This window comes from Fundulus heteroclitus, chromosome 12 (genome assembly GCF_011125445.2).
Source record: "Fundulus heteroclitus isolate FHET01 chromosome 12, MU-UCD_Fhet_4.1, whole genome shotgun sequence".
Lineage (NCBI taxonomy): Eukaryota > Metazoa > Chordata > Actinopteri > Cyprinodontiformes > Fundulidae > Fundulus > Fundulus heteroclitus.
The window spans coordinates 30698655-30723332 of record NC_046372.1 but is presented as its reverse complement, the minus strand read 5'-3'; the positions used below and the strand labels follow the sequence as shown (position 1 = coordinate 30723332).

Here is a 24678-nt window from a genome sequence, read left to right as displayed (position 1 = left end):
TCATTCCCTAGCAAATCAAAGCCTCCTTTTTCCCCAAACAGCTTCCTTAATCTGTGGTTTTCTTGAGGCTATACAGCTGTTTAGTCCCTATCTTTGTAGTTCCCCTCACATTTTGGGAGTACAAATGCTCTTACTTTCACAGAGCTAAAAGTTCTTCTCTCGGGTTTTGATTTCTCAAAAAAGTTATCTGATCGCCAATCAAGTTCATTCAAGATACTTTCTCAAACACATTTTTTCTGCAAATATGGTGGCTATCCACTGTTCTTTCAGTATTTAATAATGCACTGGAGCATTCTTGACCCAATTTTAATAGCCTTGGATCTTTCCATTTGTTTTCTTTGCTTGATGCATGATAATTTGATTCAAAAATGTGACCTTCCTCAAACAGATTACCATATTTCCCATGACTACAGAATGTGTTTTGTGACAAAGTTGCATTATTTAGGGTTAAATAGCTTGTCACCTGAACCATAATCATTCATGCAGTTATTATCCAATGGGAGGTTGTTACCCATTTGCTTCGTTAAATCCAGGTGGGGACATCTTAAAGTAGTGTTTTAAAAAAACAAAAACAAGCTTTACCTGAAAAGGAAGAGTCTCGGAGAACCGTAAGAAGCGATCACGTGAAAAAGAAATACATATGAAAAAACACGTGTAGTTATATGTGTATGTGTGGTGGAAAAGTAGAGAGTGAGGAGAAGAAAAAAAGAAGACTCTAGTTAAGAATTCCCAGTAAGGGAAGTCCTTGAACTACAGTCTGGAGGAACCTGCAGCTGAAACATCAACGCACCAGAGTGAAGCCGAGGGCTGCAAACGCAGCTTCCCCTCTAACGGTGTGAGAGCTCAGCTCCTCGCAGCTGCCAGATCAGGACCCACAGGGACGTGAGAGCTTAGCGGGATGAACTTTCTCCATTTCTTTACCATTTGACAGCAAACGGGCCGTAATATGACTAAACCATCTACCTGTGTATGTGTGTGTGTCAACAACAGAGACAGAAACAGGCTGACTATGAACCATCACTGACTTCAGCAGTGTGAAGGGATGGCGCATTTCCTGCTCTACAAACTTGTTCTCGTCCGAAACAGCAAGAACCTAATTGATTAACTGCTTTAAGATTGTGTTTTATACACTAAATGCTACAGAGAGGCAGAAAAAAAAGGAGAAAGAACAGAGGCTGAAGCATTATATGAAAGCTTCTGCGGACTTGGTTTTTGAACAAAATGCGAATAAAGATTCCAGCCAAATAGGATTCTTCTTTACGAATAAAGAGGGGATAAAAGAACAGTATTAAAATGATGTTCTCGGGCACTCCGGCTGCTGGCAGTCATTAATTATTTACATTTAGCAACAGAGGCACTGTCATGTGTGAGAAAGCAGTTGCTGGAAGACAAGCTTTTACCATTACTTTAAAACAAAGAGAAAACAATACCAGGGATGACATTTAAGGCAAACTTAGCATTTCATCTTAGCAGTTACCAACGCTAGCATTACTAAAACTGCAGAGTCACTGGTTCCCAAACATCGGTACGAGCATCGCTGGTACTCATCTTTAATGTCACCCAGATGAAACGCTTGTAACAACAAGAATGCAAGGTCGATGAAAACATACTTAACTGCGATGCAGAAGCGAAAAAGAGAAGTTGTTCAAGCAGAAAATAATATCTTTACTTCAAAAAGGAACTATTTAAAAGAGAAGTGCAGACCGCAACATTTCAAAAACTCAAAGAGTTTAAACTGAAGTGGAGAACCATGAACCATCAAACCCTGCAGGCGGTTAAATATTTACCCCTGAAGAAACCAGGAATCACATTATAGTCAAATTAACCATGTTTTGCATAACTGTGGGATGTGCTAAATGTTGTTCTCAGCGATTTGCTAGCAATACAATCTGATAACACTGCATTTCTTTGCACTCTATGTATTCAAACACTAAATGGACCGGTTTACGATCACAGGCTGTATGAAACTGTGTGTGAAGGCTTTATTGATATGCAAACCACCCAAAGGGCAAATTAACAGTTTATTTTTGCAGCTGTCACTACATTTTGAACACACAGCAGCCATATTGGATTTGAATTTGAAGTTGGAGTAAAATATCCAATTTCTCTACTTTGAATTTTGACTTAAGGGGACGTCCCTGTTCATTTATCCAGCTCACAACTTGCAGATTTCATTTTAGGAGGGCAAGTGGAAAGCACAAATAAACTAAATCCTATTCCACAAAAAAAAAACTGAAAATGTAAAAGACCTGAGTTATCACAGTCTGTCGGCATGATGGTAGTTTAAAATCTTAGAATTTATGCTATTGGTTCTTGTTATGAAAGCTTTGAGAAACACTGTTTTAGAGAACATAACTTTAAAAGGATGAATTGTTAACTATGAGGAACTTCAGCACATACCAGGACCCGTGGAGGTTGAAAGCTCAAACAGATAAAACAGCTGTAGACTGTTCAGCCTTCCAGTTAGCTGCTGAAAGTTTAAATTTCTCTCTGCCATCTCAAGTTTCACATGTTATAGAAAGAATACAGTTTCTTTCTTACAGCTATAAGCTTCCTGGGACTTCATTACAAATATCTCTATGATGCAGAAACTAGCCAATTCTGTGTTAAAGTTACATTTCCTGCAGTAACAACTCCCACACCGAAGAGTGTTATTGTTACTGCAACCAGGTGGCTGTTTATGTATGGTGTGTAAACTGATCAGACAAAGATTTGTCTGACAAAGAGTTTCACAGGTCAGGTCTAATTAAAGGTATACAGCCACGTTATATGCTTATACAAAAAAAGACCAAAAACCATTTAATCGTGATAAAATAAAGCCATCGACACCAAGCCTCCATCTTGATAGTGCTTTGATGGTCTTTTTTGAGGCAAGATAGAATCCAGCACCGAGCGAGATGAGCAGATATAAACAGATGTGACGTCTTCTACATTTTTGCAGAACTATCATAATGCCGGTTTGCTTAAATAATAAATCACTTGTAAATAATGCCGGACCTAGCCTGACCAATATTAATTAAATACACCGATCTACAGCAACTTTAATAGCCTCATATCAGAAAATGTACTCAAGTCTGTCAAATCTGGGTCACATTTGAGCAATCGTGGCTTTATTGTCCACTTCAGTGAACACCAACGGTCATACTGTATTCCCAGCGACATTCCAGTCTTTTCCCTCTTGGAATCATATTTATAATTTTTTTTTTGCGGTTTTTTTTACTGGATCTTGGACCAGTATAAAACAAGGAAGCATTAGCTGCTTCCTTGTTTTATCCCCTGATGCGCATGTGTAGTACGTACTTTCTGTTATTAAAAATAAACACAAAAGGCTTTATTTACTAACAAACTGAGCAAAAACACCAAAGTGACAACTAATATGCCATATGCCTTTCATAAAGAACTTTGTATGCAGCCAGAGCGAGCTACTGACGTATCAATAATAATAATAATAAAAAAATCTAATAATGTGGCTATGCACCTTTAAGCTCAAAATAGGTCAGTTTCAGTCATCAGCTGATTTCCTCTGGGAATCACTGAAAACAATCAAACCCAATTTATTCTGTTAGCCCCATCTACTATTCGTATCCAAGACTTAAAATAACCTGATGTGCTTGTAACTTGGGGTGGACCAGCTTCAATTGCTAACGAGCTAAATAGCACTGAGAGGACTGTGTCTGCGATTGCAGTCACGTGCAGGATGGTGGAAGCTTTCTTTTTATTTTTCTACCTCCTTTTCTAACTGACATTCCTCCTCTGCATGCCAGATCGAAGCCTTACTGCTATGGGCCCCGGGTCATTTTCCACTCCAATCGCCCGGAATCTGCACTGAAAAGCAGCTGATAAAGAAAGCGGCAAAGGGAGCGCCAGCGCGCTCTCTTTCCGACCGTTAATTGCAAGCCAGTGTATGCTTAGTGCAGGCTTTCAGAAGAAGGATAGCATTTTTTTTCGCATAAATACACCAAAATGTATAGCCAAGGACACTTGAAGTTTTAAGTGGAAAAACAAGCGGAGCTCGTAGCTGGGGTCATGTGGCGCGGCCTTGGGCTGCGGAAGGAAGGGGAGAGAAGAGCAGAGTCAGCCTTGCCCTCAGCCATGGCATCCTTTCATTGCCAGCTTCAGAAGCCCGGAGGGCTTTAGGTAGCGGGAGTAGGGGGTCTACCCATTCCACCCCGCCATACAATTTAGCTGTAAAAATGCACCCACTTGCATACAGAGTGCAGGCCTCCGAGCGGACAGACAGGCTTACAAAAGGGGTGAGATCATTCCCAACTAAAAGCTTTGTTGGTGTGCCAGTGTCAGTGTTGCCCTCTCTGGCCTACCAAAACCTTGGCAGCTATGGTTCTGTCTGCTGGAAACAACAAGGACAATGGGGTGAATGCCTCACTGAAAAAAAATATGGTTTCTGGGATTGCAGATGGCACTCGTAGGAATAAAACAGGCAGGAATATAATAAATAAGGAGACAGACGAATGGAAATGCATCTGGCCCGCTAGCCTGGTTTCCTACCCTGGGACGGTGCAGCAAGCCTACCTGGCCAATACTAGGGGGGGAAAAAAAAGCAACCCGGCACGCAGCCACGAGCACAAAAAGTTGGAAATAAAAACTGCAGTGAGCAACAGCACAAAGACGGTTATGGTAACTAAACATCAGCGAGCCCCCGAAGGTAAAACTTTCTGCATTTAACAGCCTGGACTTGGAGATCTTAACAAAACAAAAAGGGGAGGGGGGGGAGGAAACTTATTGATGGTGTCTATGGCAACCGAATGTAGATCATGAGAAGGGAAAAAAAAAAAAAAAAAAAAAAAAAGAGTGAGCCAGTATAGCCCGGAGTCAGGAGGACCACCTCCTCACCAACTCCCTGCTGTAGCCTTCAGACAACCCACCATCAAGGTGGGAGGAAACGGCAAACAGTCAGCAGAGAACGGATAAGAGAAAGAAGGATAATGCAGCCGCCTGAAGGGCGTTTTTAAACTCAGACAATTCCCATTCCTGTTGTATTGTTCGGTCCGGTTTAAAAAAAATAAAGAATAAAAAAAACACCTGGCCGAGACAGTAAAGCCAGACGTCTGCATATACACAAACATAGACTTGATTTCTTGCTCCTCTAATTTTACACATACAGATAGCATGCTTCATCTGACCTCTTTTAATTTGCTCTCTTTCCTGTTGCTGAGGAAGGGAGGGAAAAAAAAAGGGGGTGGAGGGGAGGTGGGAGCGCTCTCTTGTTTCCTCTCCGGGACTAAACAATCCCAGTCTAATTTATTTTTTGAGGACAGAATATGTACATGTGTTAATGGGAAAGTCGAATCAAATTAACTATAATTAGTCAAACTGAGAAGTGTGCTGAGGCAGAGGTATGTTACATGGGAGACTTGTTCATCGCTGCAAAATAGCACTCCTCCCCGCAAAACCCCCCGAAAGCACACGTGCACGCGTTCCCCCTCCCCCCCCCACTTTATCAGCTACACCTGTTCAGCTCCTAGCATAAATGGCAAACCGGCTGATCACACGGCAGCACCTCGGTGCACTGAAGTTCAAACCGAGCGTAGACTTAAATAACTGCTCGTGAGCTGAGATTTTCACGCGACCAATGTCTCGGGCTTACAGAGAACGGTCTGACGAAGAGAAAATATCAGGGAGCAGTAATTGTGTGGACAAAAATAACCTCCTTTGACATCAAAGGTCAGAGACGAAGGGGTAGACAGGCTTGAGATGACAGCGAGAGGCAACAGTGGCTCAAATAACCACTTGTTACAACCGAGGTATGCGGAACGCCATTTCTGCACGAACATCACTTGGAAACTTGAAGCAGATAGGCTGCAGCAACAAAAGAACACGCCGGACATCATTTCTATCAGCTAAGAACAGGAAACTGAGACTACAATCTGCACAGGCTGACCAAAATAACAGCTGCCTGGTCAGATGAGTCTCAATTTGAGTTGCAACAGCATATTGTAGGGTCCAACTATGACATAAACTTAAAATCCTAAATCCATCCTGCCTTGTAGGTTAGGTTTGTGTTGCTGGATCGAGGTCGTGGGGGTGTTTTCTTGGGTCCTTCTGGGATGTGGTGGAACAAGGGACTGGCTTCATGGATGCACAGCCAACAGATCTGCAGAAACTGCTGATGCCATCTTCTCAACATGGACCAATTTCTTAGAAGGAGTGTTTCTGACATCTTGTTGGACATCTATGTCACCAGCAATTAACCACTTATAAAGGCAAAAAGGTGCACAAACAACAGGTGAAACTAATAAAGTCGCCACAGTGTGGAATAACTTCCTTCTGCATAAGTAAAACTTTATTTTATAACGGAACTGGATACACCTTGTGTGCAAAGTAGTGTCAGTCTGTATAACAGAAGTGAGCTCATCTACATCCTACGTTTTACAATGATTATGCAACAGAAAAGCAACTCAAAAGTTCTCATTTTCATCTAGCGTACCTTATACTTGTTTAACTCTATACGGTCCCATGATCATCTACACCACGGGCTTTCCCTCAAAGTGGACGCCTCACGGATGGAGAACTGTCGGAAAGCACCGACCACATCTCCAGGTGTTCTTCATACTAAACTTTACAATAAAGTTTCTGCTAAAACTTCATTCACATTCTGTTTAACAGTGCCTCTATCAAGAGGTTGCTTTCTCTACTGAGCGGATAATAGGGTCAGAAGGAGCTGTTAATCAGCGCTGAGCTTTAGTTGCTGGCACCATTCAAGTCATTCAACGTCTGGCTTGGCTTTAGATCGGATTGTAGTCCTTTAAGCAACTTTAAGATGCATCTCTGCTTCAACACACCTGACTGCAATCTAAGCTCATTAGCAAAGCTCTGCAGAGCTTGGCTCAATCAAAATACCCTTATAGAGCAAGGACACTTTAGCCAAAGCGGAAGTGCGTCAGCGGCCGCCATGATAAGTGCTGTCCGAATAGTGCAGTCAGTAAGGAAGGAGGTAGGAGAAGTAGCCTGTATGTTTCCTTCACACTTCCAAAAGCTGCAGGACACTCTGGGCCCTGAGGATTTGAGTTCGAGGCCAATACTTTACTGGTCTCCTTAGGATTGTAATGAATTATCTGTGAAATGGGCTAATTCTACTGATAACTTCCAGTTTTGTTTTGTTTTTTTAAGCAAAAAAAAAAAAGGACCCAAAAAGGTTTCAATCACTAAGAAAACATCCTAAAGCATAAATGGATTGCATGGTTTTAAAATACTAGTTAGTAATGCTATACACTCAAAACACTGAACCAGAGAAACTTGTCCACTTTATGCTAACAATTCATTACACACATAAAAAAAACCTTTGTTGGGCTAAATTGATTTTTTCCTTGTAATCATTACATACTTGTTTGCATATTGACACCTACATGCACCTTTTTATGTGTGAACTGGAAACTAAATAATATAAAATGGACTACTGTCCTAGTTCACTTTGAGCGCATCTACTTGTTTTGTGAGATTAATAGAACCTATCACCATAAGAAGCCTGCCAACATTACTTCATTATTGCAATCATTTTAACGCCATCTTGTCCAATCTATACTTTCTTTATTCAACACGTGTTTACATTTTAGAGGAGGCATAATAGCTTTCACAAGTTTGTCCGAAACACTTTATTACCACAGAGGCGCAGTTTTCTTTGAATCGGACTGCATGGAGTGTCACGAAACATTTGACTGGACTTGCTCCCCTTTCTTCCTTGGGACTTGTGTTTTTTGGAGGCAGCTGTTTACACACAGAAACTATCCAAACCTTTAAAAAGAGCTTTTGCTATTCATCTCGCCAGCCTTCACAGCAGCCCACGGAGAAGACGAAACACAGACAAGTGGTCAGCAAACTGCTAAAAAGGGGCTTCGCTGTTGCGTCATCGTAACGTTTCCCAAGCAAACTATCTGGCCGGAAGAGTGTCGATTTTCAAGTTGTGTTTGACTGACCTCCATGTTCCAGTAACATTTTGGCTATGTCCAGGTGTCCGTTGAGCAAGGCATCGTGCAGCGGACTGACTCCGCCGACCTGGTCGGTTAGGACAGGGGCGGGGCGGTGATGCAGCAAGGCTCTCACGCTCTCAGTGCTGCCATGGTTGCATGCTTCATGGAGAGGAGTCCAGCCTGCATGGTCTGCAAATCACACACAAAAGGACAGACCTCACAAAGCAAGCACGCAAAAAAAGCTTGGTTTAGCCAACAATTAACAGGAGAAAATTAAATTTATATCATGTATGAGCATTAATGTTGAATGTGAAGCAGGAATATTTTGAACTAATGCTATCATAATGAGAGAAAGAAAAAAAATTGTTTTTCTCCTGGCCTGGTTTTGTAAGAAAGCATAAATACACATAAACAAAGCGGATAATCTTGTTTTGCCCATGTATTTGGTACATGAGCAAAACAAGACTCTCATTAACACGTTCTTGATATCAAGTGTCAATATATTTCTTGAATTTACCAGAATGTTCTAAAACTTGAAAAACAAAAAGCACAAAATCTTTTTTTTTTTCTTAAAAAAAAAAAAAAAAAAAAATATATATATATATATATATATATATATATATATATATATATATATATATATATATATATATATTATTTTTTTTTTATATTGAAAAAGGAAACATGAGAAATTCTATAATTTTTGGGGGAAAAATTTGCAGATTATCAGTTGCAGCTTTATTATTTCAACTCCAGCTCTGCTTGATGAGACGCTGAACGCCAGCCCCCTGCTGAGGCAGCACCTTAAGCATTCTTTAAAAACACCAAACGCATCAGAGGCTACGATCAGAGACTAAAAAAGTCACTCTGAAATATCAAAAGGCGTTCCGTTCACCCATCAAGGTAGATGTAAATCCGTAATCACAGAGCGCCCCCCAAAAAACCCACCCCGCTCTCTTTCTAGACACACCCTTTACATTTTAGCTAAAAGGTTAAACCTCGGAGACGACGCACTCCGATTTCTTAGCTCCTTTTCTTCCCCCATTGTTAATCGCTCTTCGGAAAACCCCGAACAGGCGGCGTGGCTGCGGGAACGGGGAGAGTTTCCAGAAAAAAAAAAAAAAAAACGCAAACGCGAGGGAGTCTTACCTTTAACATTGACGTCTGTGCCAGGAAGCGCCAGGATCTGAAGCACCGTTTCCACTTGGTTCCTCTTGCAAGCTCTGTGTAGGAGGGTCTCTCCTTCAACCAAGAAACACGCACACACACAGAGAAATGGACAAACACACCCAAAAGAGAGAGAAGAGGGGGAAGAGAAGAGAGAGATCCCAAATTAGGGTGTGCCTGATGTCCTTCCCATTGTCCCCATGCGTGTGAAACACACACCAATAAAATATTACTGAAATGTCCCCAAACACATAAAAAAAAAAAACTGACCTAAAAAAAGTACGACCCACCAATGAGGATGCGATTTAAGGAGTGATGAGAAAAGGGGGGGGGGGGTGATCTTTAGAAGGGAGGGGGAAAAAAAAAAGGGACGAGAGGAAAATAAATTATAGACGAATAGTTGGGTTAATTTGCCTAGCTCTTTCCATTTTTTTTTTTTTTTTTTTTTACAGAGATTTTCCTTCTACACCCCTGACCAGAAATGTTCAAATCCGGGCAGAAGGTGAGTGTATAAAGGGACTGGTGAGAAAGCAGCTTCCTGTCTGCTCGTTTCTGTATTGTCACTTGAGAGGAAGTTATGGTAGAGAGCCCACGCACAAAGACTCTGAAAGGATTTTTCACAGATTTTGGGTTCAAAAGCTCCGCCGGGCATTCCACGTTTCGCCACGTGATATTTATTCAGCAAACTACCAGAGAAAGAGATGTCGGTGGGGGGGGAAAAAATAACTCAAAGGATTCAATTTAAATTTTTAAACACCCCATATTTCTTTCCTCCTTGAATTCACCATTTTTTCCCCTCATACAACCCTCTCACCCCCCTGCAAAAAAAAAAAAAAAAAAAAAAAAAATCAGGAATACATTAGGGGCAGGAGCCCCCTCTTTTCCTGTATGGCTGAACTTCAGAGAGGAAGTTAAAGGCCAAGCATGAGTGGCTGTATAATGCAGACCTGCAAAGTCTGTAATAAATGCTTTACTGGTTCGCCCCAGGATGCCTCGTCCAGACAGGGGCACCGCTCGAACGCACACGGAGCAAAGACTGGGCCGAAAACGGGCGACAGGGATGGAAGACAGAGGGGTGAGGCAAGACGTAAAAATAAAAACAGAAAAGCTTTTTTCTGCATTTCAAAGCCTGTCTGTGAAATACCAACTCTGCAGGATCCTACTCATTGTGAAGACCAGCCTTTGTGGATGCAGAAGAAGAATTAAACTACAGCAAATAATACCTGCTAGGATGAGGAGGGGGAAAAAAAAAACACTGAATATAAATAATTCTTCCTCTCTGGAATGCAAAAGGAAAACATAAAGCTAAGCCGCATAGTGCAAATTATACACAGTTTTATTTCACATAGAAAGTAGAGTTGCAGTTGCATGCATAGGTTTTTCCACTTTTACTGTTCTTTTTTTTAGATTTTACGTGACAGTCTGGGTATGGAAGAACCTTTCTAATTATTCTTTTTACAATTACAAAAGTAAAATAAAAAGCTGTCGATACATTCGTATTCAGCCCGCCTCCGTCAAACCCCTTCCTGAACCACCCCTATTGCTGCGATCAGACGCCATCAACTCAGACCAGCATCCCTGCTATATTTATTTATGTTGCCCTAAATGCTTTTTATTAAACCGTGCGTCATTTTCTTTATTTTTTTGGAATCCAAATTCTGCCAATTTCTCGAGGCATAAAAAGGAGTTTTACGAGCTGAAACTGGAGCAGAAGCAGAAACGTCTTTCTCCTTTCGTGCAATAGGAGAGAAACTTTGCGTCCCTGACATGCATCATGTTTACAGGTCTGCTCTGCCTCACCGACAGCCACCACAGAAGACGGATTCCCCGGTACAGACCATGATATTAGCAATACCAGCACTGAGAAACCCATTCTGAGATGATCAAAAATCTTTGCCGAAGCTGAATAAGGGCTCGCCATAAACCAGCAGCAGACACACACACACACACACACACACACACACACGAGTGCCCCGCTGACACGGCCAATAATTTTAACAGCAAAGCTGATATTTGCAGAAGGCCAAATTTAAAAGATGCAGATACCAGCCTAACTCTATCTCTGATCCTCTATAACGTCGTTGTTTCTTTCATAATACCCATACAACTTGAGGTGAAAGTACTCTGAGACATTAAAGTTACAAAAAGGCTAACGAAGTAAAAAGTTAGTTCGGCTCGCTCTTTTTAAAAATCACTCAGACTGGTCACAATTTGAACGGTTCCTTTCACCTCTTCACATGATGGAAGCAGACGCGTTACTCATTTTAAAAGCCAGACTAAATAAGAAAGACCTCCAACAGATGCCATAACATTTTTTCCTGCAAACTACCACCTTTTGGAACTATTAATAAAGCGCGCCAAGGTATCATCGGATTAAAAATAAAAAGCAGCTAAACAGACATTGAAAGCAAGTCCAAACCACAGTCCTTAATGAGTGAGCTTTAGAGTGAGGTATTTTAGTTTTTTTTTTTTTTTTTCGTGGGCCGCTGCGCAATTACTGGGCGCTAAAATGCTGCGATTAAACAACCATTCCACTGCACCTTATGTGTACACATCCTCGCAAATGCCAGAGCCAATCCGCGCAGTGTTAAATCACTTTAATGGCTCCAATTTGGACACAACGCCTCTATTATAGGGGTAATTGCATGCTCAGCATTTACAAGCACGGAAAGGATAAATCCGCCTGTCCTTTTCTATAAATCCCCCGTTTCACACTTTAATAGAAAAGTTAAATGTACGCGTTGCTGCTTTATATCCCCTCAGTCCGCTTGCTGTTCTCCTGTAAAGCGGCGCTTTGGCCCGCTGATCCTCAGGACCGAAAAAGCTGCCGGGAACCTGTAACAATGCCATTTGTCAGGAATGTGTTAGGAGACAATTCTGTGGCCCGTTATTGGATGTATTTAAAACTATTTGAAGAGTGCTGCTGTCACTGGCTCCAAAAGCCGTGGCAGCTAAATAATTTCCCAAGGCCAAGATTAGTGAAACTCCACTGGAAAGAGAGAGAGAGAGAGAGAGAGAGAAAAAAAAGAACTTTAGAGGCATTAGCGTTAGCAGCCAATAGTTCAAAATTCCACATGAGGAAACCAAGGATAAACTAAATTTGTTGTGTCAGTGAAAAAGCAGCAGCATCAGGACTAAGGGTGGAAATCCTCAGCATTATGGTAAAATGGTAAATGGCTTGTACTTGTATAGCGCTTTTAACCAGTCTGACGACCTCCAAAGCGCTTCACACCACAGTTTTAGTCATTCATACATTCACACCCTGACGGTGGTGAGCTGTGTTTGTCGCCACAGCTGCCCTGGGGCACACTGACAGAGGTGAGGCTGCCATGCACCAGCGCCACTGGGCCCTCTGACCACCGCCAGCAGGCAATGTGGGTGAAGTGTCTTGCACAAGGACACAACAACTGAGACAGTCAGAGCGGGGGATCGAACCAGCAACCTGCCACCATTGCGATATAATGTTATGTCGATTTGTTTGGATGACGATACGATGTTGGCCGATATCTCAGTCTGTTACGATACAATCTCAATTAAATTCAATTCACAAGTCTGTGCTTAATATGATGCAATATCACCTGCCCATCTAACACATTTACACTGAAATCAACTTACAAAAAAACAAACAAATATGATTTGACCATTTTATTACTAAGCTCCTACAGGCATCAGACGTTTAAATCAACAATAGAATTGTTCTAACAATAACAACAATAATAATAATAATAATAACAATAATAATAATAATAATAATAATAATAATAATAATAATAATAATAATAATAATAATAATAATAATAATGGATCACTTCTTCACTATAGTCCCGTCCCTTTTGAATTTAAAAATAAAGGCGTATGTTAAAAATGACGATGTGGATCGATGTTTTCATTTTGTGTCGATATAATTGGATCATTAATCATCTAATCGATATATTGGTGTGGATCGATGCTTTGTTACACCTCTAATGAGGACCTTCTCAATGTCAGGATCACAACCAGTTTATGTATCCTAAATTTGTTTTTGCAATTTTACTTCACATGTCCTGTTGTGGCATTACAGGCATAACTGTACCATAACCGAAACGTCATTAGTTTAAGTTTGTAGACAAACTGTAGACCAAAATCATTAATATTTACTTTTAGTTTACATTTTCCCGTTTTATTTTATTGCAATTTTCTTACACTTTATTCCAACAGTTTTTTTATTTGCTTTTATTCCGTTTTTATTTTCCTATGTTTTAATCATGTAAAGCACGTTGTATTGTCCTTGTAGTGAAATGTGCTATACAAATAAACTTACCTTGCCTTAATGGAGAAGTGGGTTGCCTCCATGTGCCGGGGAAGTTTTGCTCAACAAAAAAAAGATTCCTCAAGACGGTATCCTAAATGAGTCACTGACTATATAAAATCCAACCTTGATCCAACATTAAAGTACGCAGGCCACATCAATGTAAGAATAACCTCTATTTGTATGACCTTCAACCATTTGGATTATTTGTGTGTGGGTAAGCGTGTGTGTAGAAATAGGTGTGTTTGTGTTGAGTGGGTGTTTGTATGTGAGCGAGTTTGGCATCTTGACGAAGACAAAGTCGCACAGCTGTAAGAGAGGCGAGAACGGTAGACGGCCTAAAACACACAGCACCCAAGAGCAGCAATGGCAAGGTGGCTCCGGCCCCCCAAAAGGCCACAGCAGTCCCAGGGAGACAGCCTGGGGGCTACAAACACAGGAGCCCAGCACTTTGGGACATGGCCACACAACCCCCCCCCCCATCCATCGTGTTTACATGTGTGTGTAAAATTTTTGTGATGAAAGCAAACGTGTATGTGTAAAACGCAATGAAACTGGGATTGTGGCTGGGGTGTGCGAGACTGCCGACAGCAGAGTCTCCCCCACCCCACTGTACTCTATGCAAGCATTGTACGTTTTGTTTACATCTTTCTTATTTTGATGAAATAACGTGATTTCATCAAAATAAGATATATATTGTTTACACTTATTCAATGAGTGGCTTAAAGAAGAGAAGAATGGGAGAAGGTCAGTAGATTGCATGCATGCATATGGCCAGACAGACAACATAGTAATTTATCAAACCCATCATAGGACTGTGCTGTCAAAATATCACAATTCCATATGAAAAAAAGATAAAATTAGTCTATCAAGATAAGACAAAGACAGTGCAGCTGCAGACATCGTGATTCTGCAGGGACTTTATGGTTGCAGACACTATTTGTTCTGGTGAGAGCTTTTAAACACGGGCATTTGAATACACTTCAAGACTCAAAAGTACAGACAAGGAGTCCTCCAAATGTTGACAACAAGACAAATGTCACTGCATGACAGCATACTGTACAGCAAACTTTGTCTACCGAGCAGCAACAAAGCACACATCTGCACAGTGCCAACGGTCCCTGGTGAAATTGCCTCTACCACCATCTGTGGTAGTTCTCCCCATGTTAAAAATACTCTGAGATTATCAGCAATGAAGGTCGTACAAAAAAAGCTAACCAAATGCAATCAGACGGAAATCCTACATGTTGTTTTCAATTTAAAAAAGTGAAGAGAAACATCATTAAAGACAGCTCCCAGACATCCTTAGAAGACAAAAGAATGGCATGATGTGAAGACTTGAAATGTAATATATCAGTAGAGGAATGGCAGAGGGCCTGTCTGAAAGCACAGACACAATCTATTAATACTCAATTTAAGTTAATCCAATACAAATGGTTGATGAGAACATATGTTACTCCAACATTATTACATTTATTCACCGGATACATGTGCTAAATGTGGAGATAAAGGCAATTTAACTTGTTGCCTTTGGAAATGTCCTGAGATTCAGAATTTTTGGAAGTAGGTATTGGATAAAACTAAACTTAATCCCTGTCCTAGGCTGTGTATCTTAGGAATTTTTCCCACTCAGACTCAAATAAGCAAGATTGATCAAAAATCCATAATTTACAGTTTGGTGCAAGCCAAATATAGTATAGCCAAGTCCTGGAAACCTGTAATGAGACCCCAATTAAAAAGTTGGATGTCTACATTATCAAGCCTTGGAGAAACTCTCCTTTATGATTAAGTGCAAATATTATGTGTTCAAAAAGATATGGGAAAAGTTTTTGCTATTCTTGGAAAATATAAATACTCATAATGATGAAGGACTGAAAGTTCTCTAGCTAACTTATGTTTTTACTCTTATAATGGCTGTAAGTCTGTTATCTTCATGCTAATTCCAAATGTACTCACTTGCTTGAAAAAATTAACAAAACTGAAATACTGATGTCGGGACGCCTAGATTTGGGGAGGACGATGCCATCACCCCATACCTAGCTTGTGCACTGTGATTAAATCTCTAAATCTCAACATACACCACTGAGATATCAAACTTAACGTGCAGTGAGACAAACGTACTTTGTCTCACTTCAATCAACTAATGTTTGTCACCTTCAATGTTTAAGTGGTTAATGTGTTTTCTTTCGGTTTTGTTTGGTGTTTTGTGCGTTTGTGAATTACTTGTCTGTGTGTCTTTTTTGAAATATAAAAGACAAAAAAACGATTTTTGGAAAAGGGGAAAAAAAGTGAAGAGACAAGAAGTGATTTGTTTTGTTTGTGACCCACAGGCAGACCAGTTTAATATGTGGACGTTTTCACTAGAAAGTCACAAAGCATGCTTCTACATTTTGTTGAGGCAACAGGGAGCGCTGTGCCTGAAAATTGCTACAGTTTTGGTAAATATGTTAAACATTACTGGTAAGCACAAAGCAAACTAAACCACCAAAAAACAAAAACAAAAGTCAAACTGTGTTAAGAGCCATCAAAGAGGCGCACACACGACACAGAGGGAAAATCACATACAAACACATGCAGTGGGAAGTCATGCCTTACTGGAATTGCAGAGGACTTAAGTTCAGCTAAATTGATTTAAAATAACACAACTCTGTAGATTTATTGTAGTCTAAATATATAAAATAACTAAGTCATAGCCAAGCTGAGTGCTTTATAGTCAGAAACAGGGATTAGATGTTTGTTTTGGTGCCAACCACTGTTAGTAATACAAATCAATGCATTTATATTCACCAGTTAAGTTAAGCCACTTTTATTACAGTAGCCATACTGAACTCATGTAAACTCGTACTTCTGTACAATGTGGTGGCAACTAAAAGTACCTGGAAAGTTCTGAAGACTAAAAATAGAAAATCAAAATAACGAACAACTCTGAACAAAAAACAATAACAACCAAGAGACCCAAAGCAATACTTTCTTATAATATTTTACAGCATTCATTCCAAACCCTTTCAGATTTTTTGTTTGAGACTTTGGTTGTTCTGTCTCCTATTTTCCCCGATGCCCAACATGATTTTTTATTGTGATACTGTTTTGTGTTTTTGAAGCCAATTAAGAGCCACTTCGCGTCTAAATGATTCATACATCAAACAATTAGCTAGTGTTGTCTACTTTTTTGTTAACACGATCTTAAGGCTTCTTTGTAACTTGCAGAATTTCCTAAAAAGCTATTTTTTTCCATTTAGTTGTGAAATTGTTAAAAAAAAATAGCAAAGATAACACACTTTGTTACATAAAAGATGAGAATTTTAAAATATCAAAAGGAGATTCTCATACAACAATTACCTGAAAACATGGAATAATGAGAATGAATAATGCCTCCTTGTTGGAAAACTGTTCCTTTCTCTTAAAAAAGTTCTGTTCGGTTACTATTTATCGGCCACAGACATTTTTGTTAGGTGTGATTAATCATCATCCATCCAGACATTGTCTATACCTGCTTATGCGTGCAGGGCCCTGGGGGATGGGGATGGGGTTGGGGTGGGGACACCCTGGACACATTGCCAGTCCATCACAGGACAACATGGAGACACACAGGACAAACAACCCTACATGGGAACACAGTCATACCGCTCAACCTTCAGGTCTCAGTCCATCACTACACTCAGGCTACATCCACACAAAGCCAATATACTGCATCTGCCCAGAAAAGTTTCAGTATACAGATGAAACCGCATGAAGCAGGAGGAGCCGTTATGGGCATTGTAATATCCATGCCATGCCAGTGGGTGGTGTGGTAACGCTGCCATAGAAGTAAAGAAAGAAGAAAAGCAGGGCAGAAACAACCGACGCAAGAAAGGGAAAAGAGCCATTTGTGTGGACCAGCGACATTTAATGCATCTACTCAATTCTTGAATGGTTCATAGTTACCTGGTGACACTGTAATGCAGAGGTGTGTGTCATCTGCGTAGTTATGGTAAGCGGGAGCATGTTAAATAGGAAGGGCCCCAAGATGGAACCTTGGGGAACCCCTTGTGTGACTTTTGTCAACTCTAATGTTACTTCTTCATTTTGCCTGAAAGACTGCATTGACCAACTGGCACCAATCACTCAGATCTTCACCAAGTCTCAGGAGCTATGTGAGGTTTCCTACTGCTTCAAACGCTCTGCCATCATCTTGGTCCCGTGGAGACACACCAGTACAGGGTTAAATGACAACCCTGCTCTTGCCCTGATGTCTGCAGTCAAGAAACCCTTAAAAGACTGGTGATGAAGCATCTGAAGGTAAAAAAAAAAAAGACCGACTGCTGGACCCCGTGCAGTTTGCTTACCAGGCAAACAGGTCAGCAGATGATGCAATAAACTTGGTACCATCAGAACTAGTGCTGCTCAGGACTGTGTTCCTGTGAACGCCTCGCTGCCTAGTAGTCAGCGACGCTGCTGTGAAAGCAATTAAGTACATTTGCATTATCACAACCTTCTTGTTTACCCCCTTTGCTTTATGTTACAAAACAAACTAAAAAAAAAAAAATACAGTTTTATACCCAGTTTTATGCCTCTGCAGTACAGCTCTTAACTGGCTTAAATCCTACTTAAAGGACAGGAACTTTTTTGTATCAGTAGGTGACTTTACATCAGAAATGACAAAAATCACATGTGGGGTTCCCCAAGGGTCCATTCTGGGTCCCCTCCTCTTCAATATCTACATGCTCCCTCTAGCTCAGATCATAAAAAACAACATCAGCTACCATAACTATGCAGATGACACACAGCTCTACATCACCATGTCGCCAGGTGACTATGAACCAGTTCAAGCACTGAGTAAATGCTTAGAAGAAATCAATGCCTGGATGTGTCAAAACTTTCTTCAGTTGAATGAAAACAAAACTGAAGTAATAATATTTGGACCAATAGAGGAGAGATCAAAAGTTAGCACACAGCTTCAGTCGCTTCAGCTAAAAACCACTAATCAGGCCCGAAATCTGGGTGTAGTGATGGACTCAGACCTGAACCTCCAAAAGCATCTAAAGACAATTACAAGGTCGGCTTTCTATCACCTGAAGAACATTTCCAGGATTAAAGGACTGATGTCTCAGCAGTATGTGGAAAAACTAATCCATGCGTTTATATTTAGTAGAATTGATTACTGTAACGGTGTTTTTACAGGTCTGCCTAAAAAGTGGATCAGACAGCTGCAGCTGATCCAGAACGCTGCTGCCCGCATCCTCACTAAGACCAAGAAAGTAGAGAACATCACCCCAGTTCTAAAGTCCTTACACTGGCTCCCTGTATCTCAGAGAATAGACTTTAAAATACTCCTGTTAGTCTATAAATCCCTAAATGGCTTAGCACCTAAATACATCACAGACTTATTATCAGTGTATCAACCATCCAGACCTCTAAGGTCTTCCGGCTCCAGTCTACTCCGCATACCCAGAACCAGAACCAAACAGGGAGAAGGAGCATTTAGTTCCTATGCTCCACTTATCTGGAACAAACTTCCAGAAAACTGTAAAAGTGCGGAAAGCCTGAGATCTTTTAAATCAAGATTAAAAACAAATTTTTTAAGACTGTTTTTGACTGTTCTAGTTAAACTGTTCTTCTGAAACAGCATTAGTTCAACTTTTTTAGTCCAACTGTTTATTGATGTTTTTTTTTCTACATTTTATTCCTACTTGCTTATATTCTGTTTTATTTTCCTGTATTTTAATCATGTAAAGCATTGCCTCTGTACTGAATTGTGCTATACAAATACATTTGCCTTGCCTTGCCAATGTCTGTATGCTGTGAGTGCTGTAACTGAAGTCAAATTCCTTGACTGTGCACACAATCATGGCCAAATGAAGCTGATTCTGATTATAGATGTCCCAGTCAACCTGGAGTCCAGTCTTTCGCCACCTCCGTTCGGCTTTTCCACACTCCCCTTTTCACTTCGTACCACTGGAGCATTTCTCCACGGAGAAATCTATCTCACCGGGGACTAGCTTCCACTTAAAGGGAGCAATGGAATAACTCATGTCTGAAATTTTATAATGGATGTTATCTGCCAGCTGAGATTCACTGAGCTACAGGACAATTTCGAAGTGGAAGAGTAAACTTGGTTAAACGTTTCAGTTTAACTGTCCCCACAGAAACGTATTCTGTTAATATCTCTTTAGCAAATAGAGTCAATGGTAATGATGTTTTAAAAAGATAACAAAAAAAAGTTCCAGAAACCCTTGGAAATGTTCAGACCATCACTGATGATCTAGTCCAAAATATGTCCCCATGTCCCCTGATTAACAAGCTGAAAATTAAAACATCAAAAGAAAGTGAGCCTTTTTCTGAAAGCGGGGAGCTTTAATACTTCATATTATCAAGAATTAGTTTTGCTGGTATGATGCTGCTAAAATCAATTTCAAGGATCTATTTAGGTATTTTCTAAATAGATCTTTCCTTGTACAAAACTATTTGTGTAGCTTTTGAAAGACTAAATATTGACATTAATAGTTTGTCTCCGGGATGACGTGCAGCAAAGATGCATCCAGGTTTTCCACAATGATACTCAGCAGTTCTTGTCTGACAATTTATCTGCAGTATATTTAGGTTCATTAAAATTGATACCCAAGCTGAGCTACAAGAAGAAAATGCAGAAAAGGGAAAAAAAAGAAGAAAAAAAAAAAAGAAAGTTGCTCCCAAATCCCTCAGCCCTTTGAGCAAGTGTGACAAAGATACAGGGCTTCCACAAGGCAAGTCAGATACTCTAAAGCAAAGATGTGTAGAATACAAGAAAGCAAGCTAACACATGCAGGTGAAAAGTGCCTATAACAGGGAAAATAAGAAGGGAGAAAAGGGGGGGACGAGAGGGGAAGGGATGAGAGGGCGAGGGGAGAGGATGCGGTGCCAATGGTTCATCAAAAATTAATGCCAGGCGCATCGGTATAGAGATCACGTAGCAGGAAAACAACACATGCCAACAGCCTTGAGTCCCCCCTGCTCCCCCTCCCCTCCAACTCCTGTGCCTCTTCTTTACCCTCCACCCTTCCTTTGCACCGGCACAGGGCCTTTCTGATCAGTTATAGGAGGGAGATATGAGCTCTGACACTTTGGAGAGTTCACACGGAGTGCGCTGCCTGTAATTGCAGGAAGTTCCACCGGTGTAGCCGCTGTATCTCTGCGGCTGTACCCTAATTGCTGCATTTAACAGCCCTAAAACACAGATCTAAGGCACGCTTTGGGTACTAATATGTGATAGTTTTTGTGGGAGGAACCCATTATCTCCGTCTGTGACAGTTTTGTTATTTCCAAGACAAAGGAAAAACAAAAAAGCGCATCTCTGGATTTCAACGCAACGCAAGTTGGGGGACGCGCGATACGGAGAGCACTAACGGTCCAAACCTAGAAACACACGGCTGCCTCGCTTGTTGAGCCGAGCTGCTAACCACAGCTGGCTGGACATGAAACATCCGTTTCGATGAAAACCGATCGCCATCTTCGCGCATTACGCGCCCTTCAGCGGACTGAAAGTGATGACAGAGCTATCATGCGGCGTTTTAATGACGACCCGCTGTCAAAGGCTCGGTCCATTAAAAGTGCAACCCTTTGAGAATCTAAAGCCACGCTGGTGTGTTCTGTGCGTGCGTGAATGCGCCACATACCTGCTGCGTTGACTCTGCTCAAGCCTCTAGGGCCGTTTTCTCGCTCGGGGCTCGTTGCAGTCACCGACTGGCTCTCGGCTCTGGATGGAGAGGATTCGAGATTCGAGAGGAAACGGGACATTTAATGTTCCACTCAAACTTAAAAATCATTTCAACAAATTCAAAAATGTCATATTTCAGTGTCTGAAAACTAGTGTTGCACCGATACCGACACCAGTACCGATCCAGCACTAAAATTGTGGTATCGGTATCGGCGAGTACCAACAAATAGGGCACCGATACCATTTTGATGTTTGTATGTCACTTGAACGCAGCCTTCTCTCTCCCGACTAGTATTATACATGTTATATAAGTTCATGAAAGTTGCATTATTTTGGCATTTGAGAGCCAAAACTCAGGGTTTAAAAGAGATTATTCAATTATTAATGTAATTTTACTGTCCTACTGTTGCACTACTATTATACATGTTATAATTTCACAAATGTTGCACTATTTTGGCCTTTGAGAGCCAATAGTTTATTCAACTATTGTCACCCACACTGCAAAAACGGAACTAAAAATAAGTAAAACGTTCTTAAAATTAGTGTATTTGTCCTGGATTTGAGCCGGTAAATAAGATGATTTGCCAATGGAATTAGATTTTTACACTTAAAATAGTAACAATTCCTCTCAATCATCTTATTTCAAGTGCATGATATCTAATTATCTTATTTTAGGGGTCAAAATACTCATTCCCTTGGCAGATAATATTATTGACCTGCTCAAATCAAGGACAAATTCACTAACTTTAAGAACATTTTACTTATTTTTAGTTCCATTTTTGCAGTGCATTCCAGGTAGGCAATTAAAAAGTTCTACTACCCTAAGTAGTATGCAGTTCTTCATATATACACACACATCAATTTCAAACAGATGGTATCGGTATGATATCGGTATGGGCCAATACGGCACAGCCAGGTATCGGGTATCGGTATCAGGGCCAAAAAATGGCATCGGCGCAACACTACTGAAAATCTAATGATGCACAAGTGATACGCCAGCCTGGAGTCTTTTGCGGGCTTTCTTCGAGGCTCGCTCTGTATTTATGCGCGAACATCCTCCCCGTCCATACCGTCCATCTGTCCCGTCTCTTCTGAAGTAAATTCCCGCAGCATGAGGCTGCCACCAACACGCATCACCGCAGGAGATCGTGGCCGCGTGCACTTTTTTCGTTTTCCTCCTAATAAGACTTTTGCATGTAGCCCAGCAGGTTCACTTTGGTCTCGTGTGATCGGCGCGCCACACCACCACATTCACACATCGCCTGCAAAACGTGAAGCCAGGTTGGCAAGCAGAACCCCCGAATCACCGCACAGTAACACGTGCCATTAGCAAATCCAATCCCTCACAAGCCCGCTATCCTCCTTATATGAAATCTGACAATAACTGTCAAACCTCTCGCTGTGTTGGCCACACACACACACACACTTTACACGTCCCGTCGTCTATTCCTGTCTCCAAAGTACTTTTTCCCTCCCACTTAACAACTCAAAAGCGGAGATGAAGAATGCGACGCGAGCGGGCACATTAGGGGGAAATAACTAGTAAAAGAAAGTGAAACCTCTTCAAAGTGGTGGCGTGCTAATAGCTGTGGGCTGTCACTAGTCCTGCGTGTGGGTACGGGGAATCTGTCGGCATGGAGCCTGACAGGTGTCCTGTGTGTATATGCCGGCGCACGGGCGCGAGCGCGGGCGCTGAAGTGGAGGTGCCATCCGTATTACAGGGAAGAGGCTTGTTCCCTGGTAATTGGGTTGTTCAGAAGCCAGGAAGGAGCTGCCAGCAGTTGAGGAGGAAACACGCTTCCTGTCACGTTGCTTGTTATTAGCAAGGACAGGGACGAGAACAGATGAGACAAGCTGCGGGTGTGTGTGTGTGTGTGTGTGTGTGAATGTGAGGCAGACTCCATAATGCAGTCTATGATGAGGGTGCACTGCTTCTCATCTCCAACCCCCCCCCTCCCAAAAAAAAAAAAAATAGTGCCCCTCAGTCAGCATCAGCTGGCAGCAGGGACTGGTGGTACTGTACTGGGCTTGTGTAGCTTTTCTACTTTGGGAAGTAAGCAGGCGGGCCGGTGTCGCAGTTATCAGATCTGGATCTGGGGCAGGGTGTGTCCTTGGATGCAGACTTCAAAATAAAAGTCTGAGCAATAGGTAAAGCAACTCATTTCCAGTTCATCGTGCTTTGGAGAATCTTCCAACGCTGCCTTTTTTGCTCTTGGTATAAAGGAATGGGTATGTAAATGGTTAAAAGGCGTGCTATACGGATGGAGGGGAGTATGGTTTGACGATGGACAAACGGAGGGATAGAAGGACATTTTAGATGATAGGATGAAGAATACAGATCATACAGATTTTTCCGATCCATTTCCCATACATATTGACGCTTGGAAGTGCCGTAGATTAAATTCCACAATTGTCCAGACTTGCTTTGCCATCCTAGGGAATCCAAGGTGTTACCGGCCCATAACGGATGTATGTCCTACTAGTGGGACATCCCAAAACAATCGCAAAAGTTCAGAGCACCAGTGGCTCCTCTCCTAAGGTTTCCCCACATGATGCAGCTCAAGATCTTTCCTCTGAGGATGTGCTCATCCCCGTCCCATGGCGGAAGCTCGTAGGATTTTTCCACCTTCCTGACATAATTTTGACTGATTGCTTGAAGACACATAACTGTAGCAACATGACACATTAGAAATGTTGGTGTTGTAACTCTGGAGCTGTCCCACTCAGCTGCTTTACTTTGGAAAACACACCTCAAAACGTGTAATAAGTGGAATATATGTTTTTTAGATCAGCTATACGAGAAAGTCATGAAATTCACTTGATATTGAGAGGAAAAGAACAGGAAACCAACCGACTGAAAATCATCTACGTAATGAAGATTTTTATTGCCATGGGTTGGACATACTAGACGAATCAGATCACACGGTCAGGCGCTTTAGAAGAGGCCGGCAACTGAGCAACGCACGAGGCCTGATTAAAGCAGCGGGGGGTTGATCTCGGTTTAATTACAGCTTCCCCTCAGCTAACAGCACCCAGCGCTGCACGGCCAGCCGGCGAGTTAAACGGTCACCTAAACAGTCGGTCAGTCAGTCGCCCTGTCAGCTCGCCGCAGCTTGGACGCGTGCCCTCACTGTGACTCCTCTGCTGGAGCGGAAGGAAAACGTCCGCCCTCTCTCGTATATAACCACAAAAACACACACACACACACACACACACACACACACACACACACACACACACACACACACACACACACACACACACACACACAGCCTTTTGTTCTCCATCAGTCAGAAATGGAAGAGGAAAGGGTCACATGTCGCTTTACAACCTTCTTTTCATATCCGAAGCCAAACATCTTGGCAGGATTTAGTTGGAAAGCCATTTAACACGCAACTCTTTTACTGAAATCACATATCTGAGGGAAACAAAATGTGACATATTTGAAAGGTCTATATTATGTATTTTTGGTGCTCTCACGCATTCTCGCGTTTCATTTTTTTTCCTCTCCGTCGAACACTCCGGTAATTTGAGTATTTCCAGCTGTTCTAAACATAGAAGTTTCAGTTTCAGAAAAGTGACAAACTTAAGAAATGCTTCAACACGAGATGTGCTAATCGATTCGA

General features: G+C 41.5%; 1 protein-coding gene across 2 annotated transcripts in view; it reads right to left on the bottom strand.

Moving 5' to 3' along the window:
* The window catches only part of slf1 (SMC5-SMC6 complex localization factor 1), a 49132-nt gene that overhangs the window by 10627 nt on the left and 13827 nt on the right, over nucleotides 1-24678 (bottom strand). For both annotated transcript variants that reach the window (XM_021315780.2, XM_012861372.3), the window contains 3 exons: nucleotides 21012-21091; nucleotides 9075-9167; nucleotides 7932-8114 (listed from right to left, as the gene is read on the bottom strand). In XM_021315780.2, the coding sequence (XP_021171455.2) occupies nucleotides 7932-8114; nucleotides 9075-9167; nucleotides 21012-21091 (356 nt within the window). The remainder of the gene's footprint in view (nucleotides 1-7931; nucleotides 8115-9074; nucleotides 9168-21011; nucleotides 21092-24678) is intronic.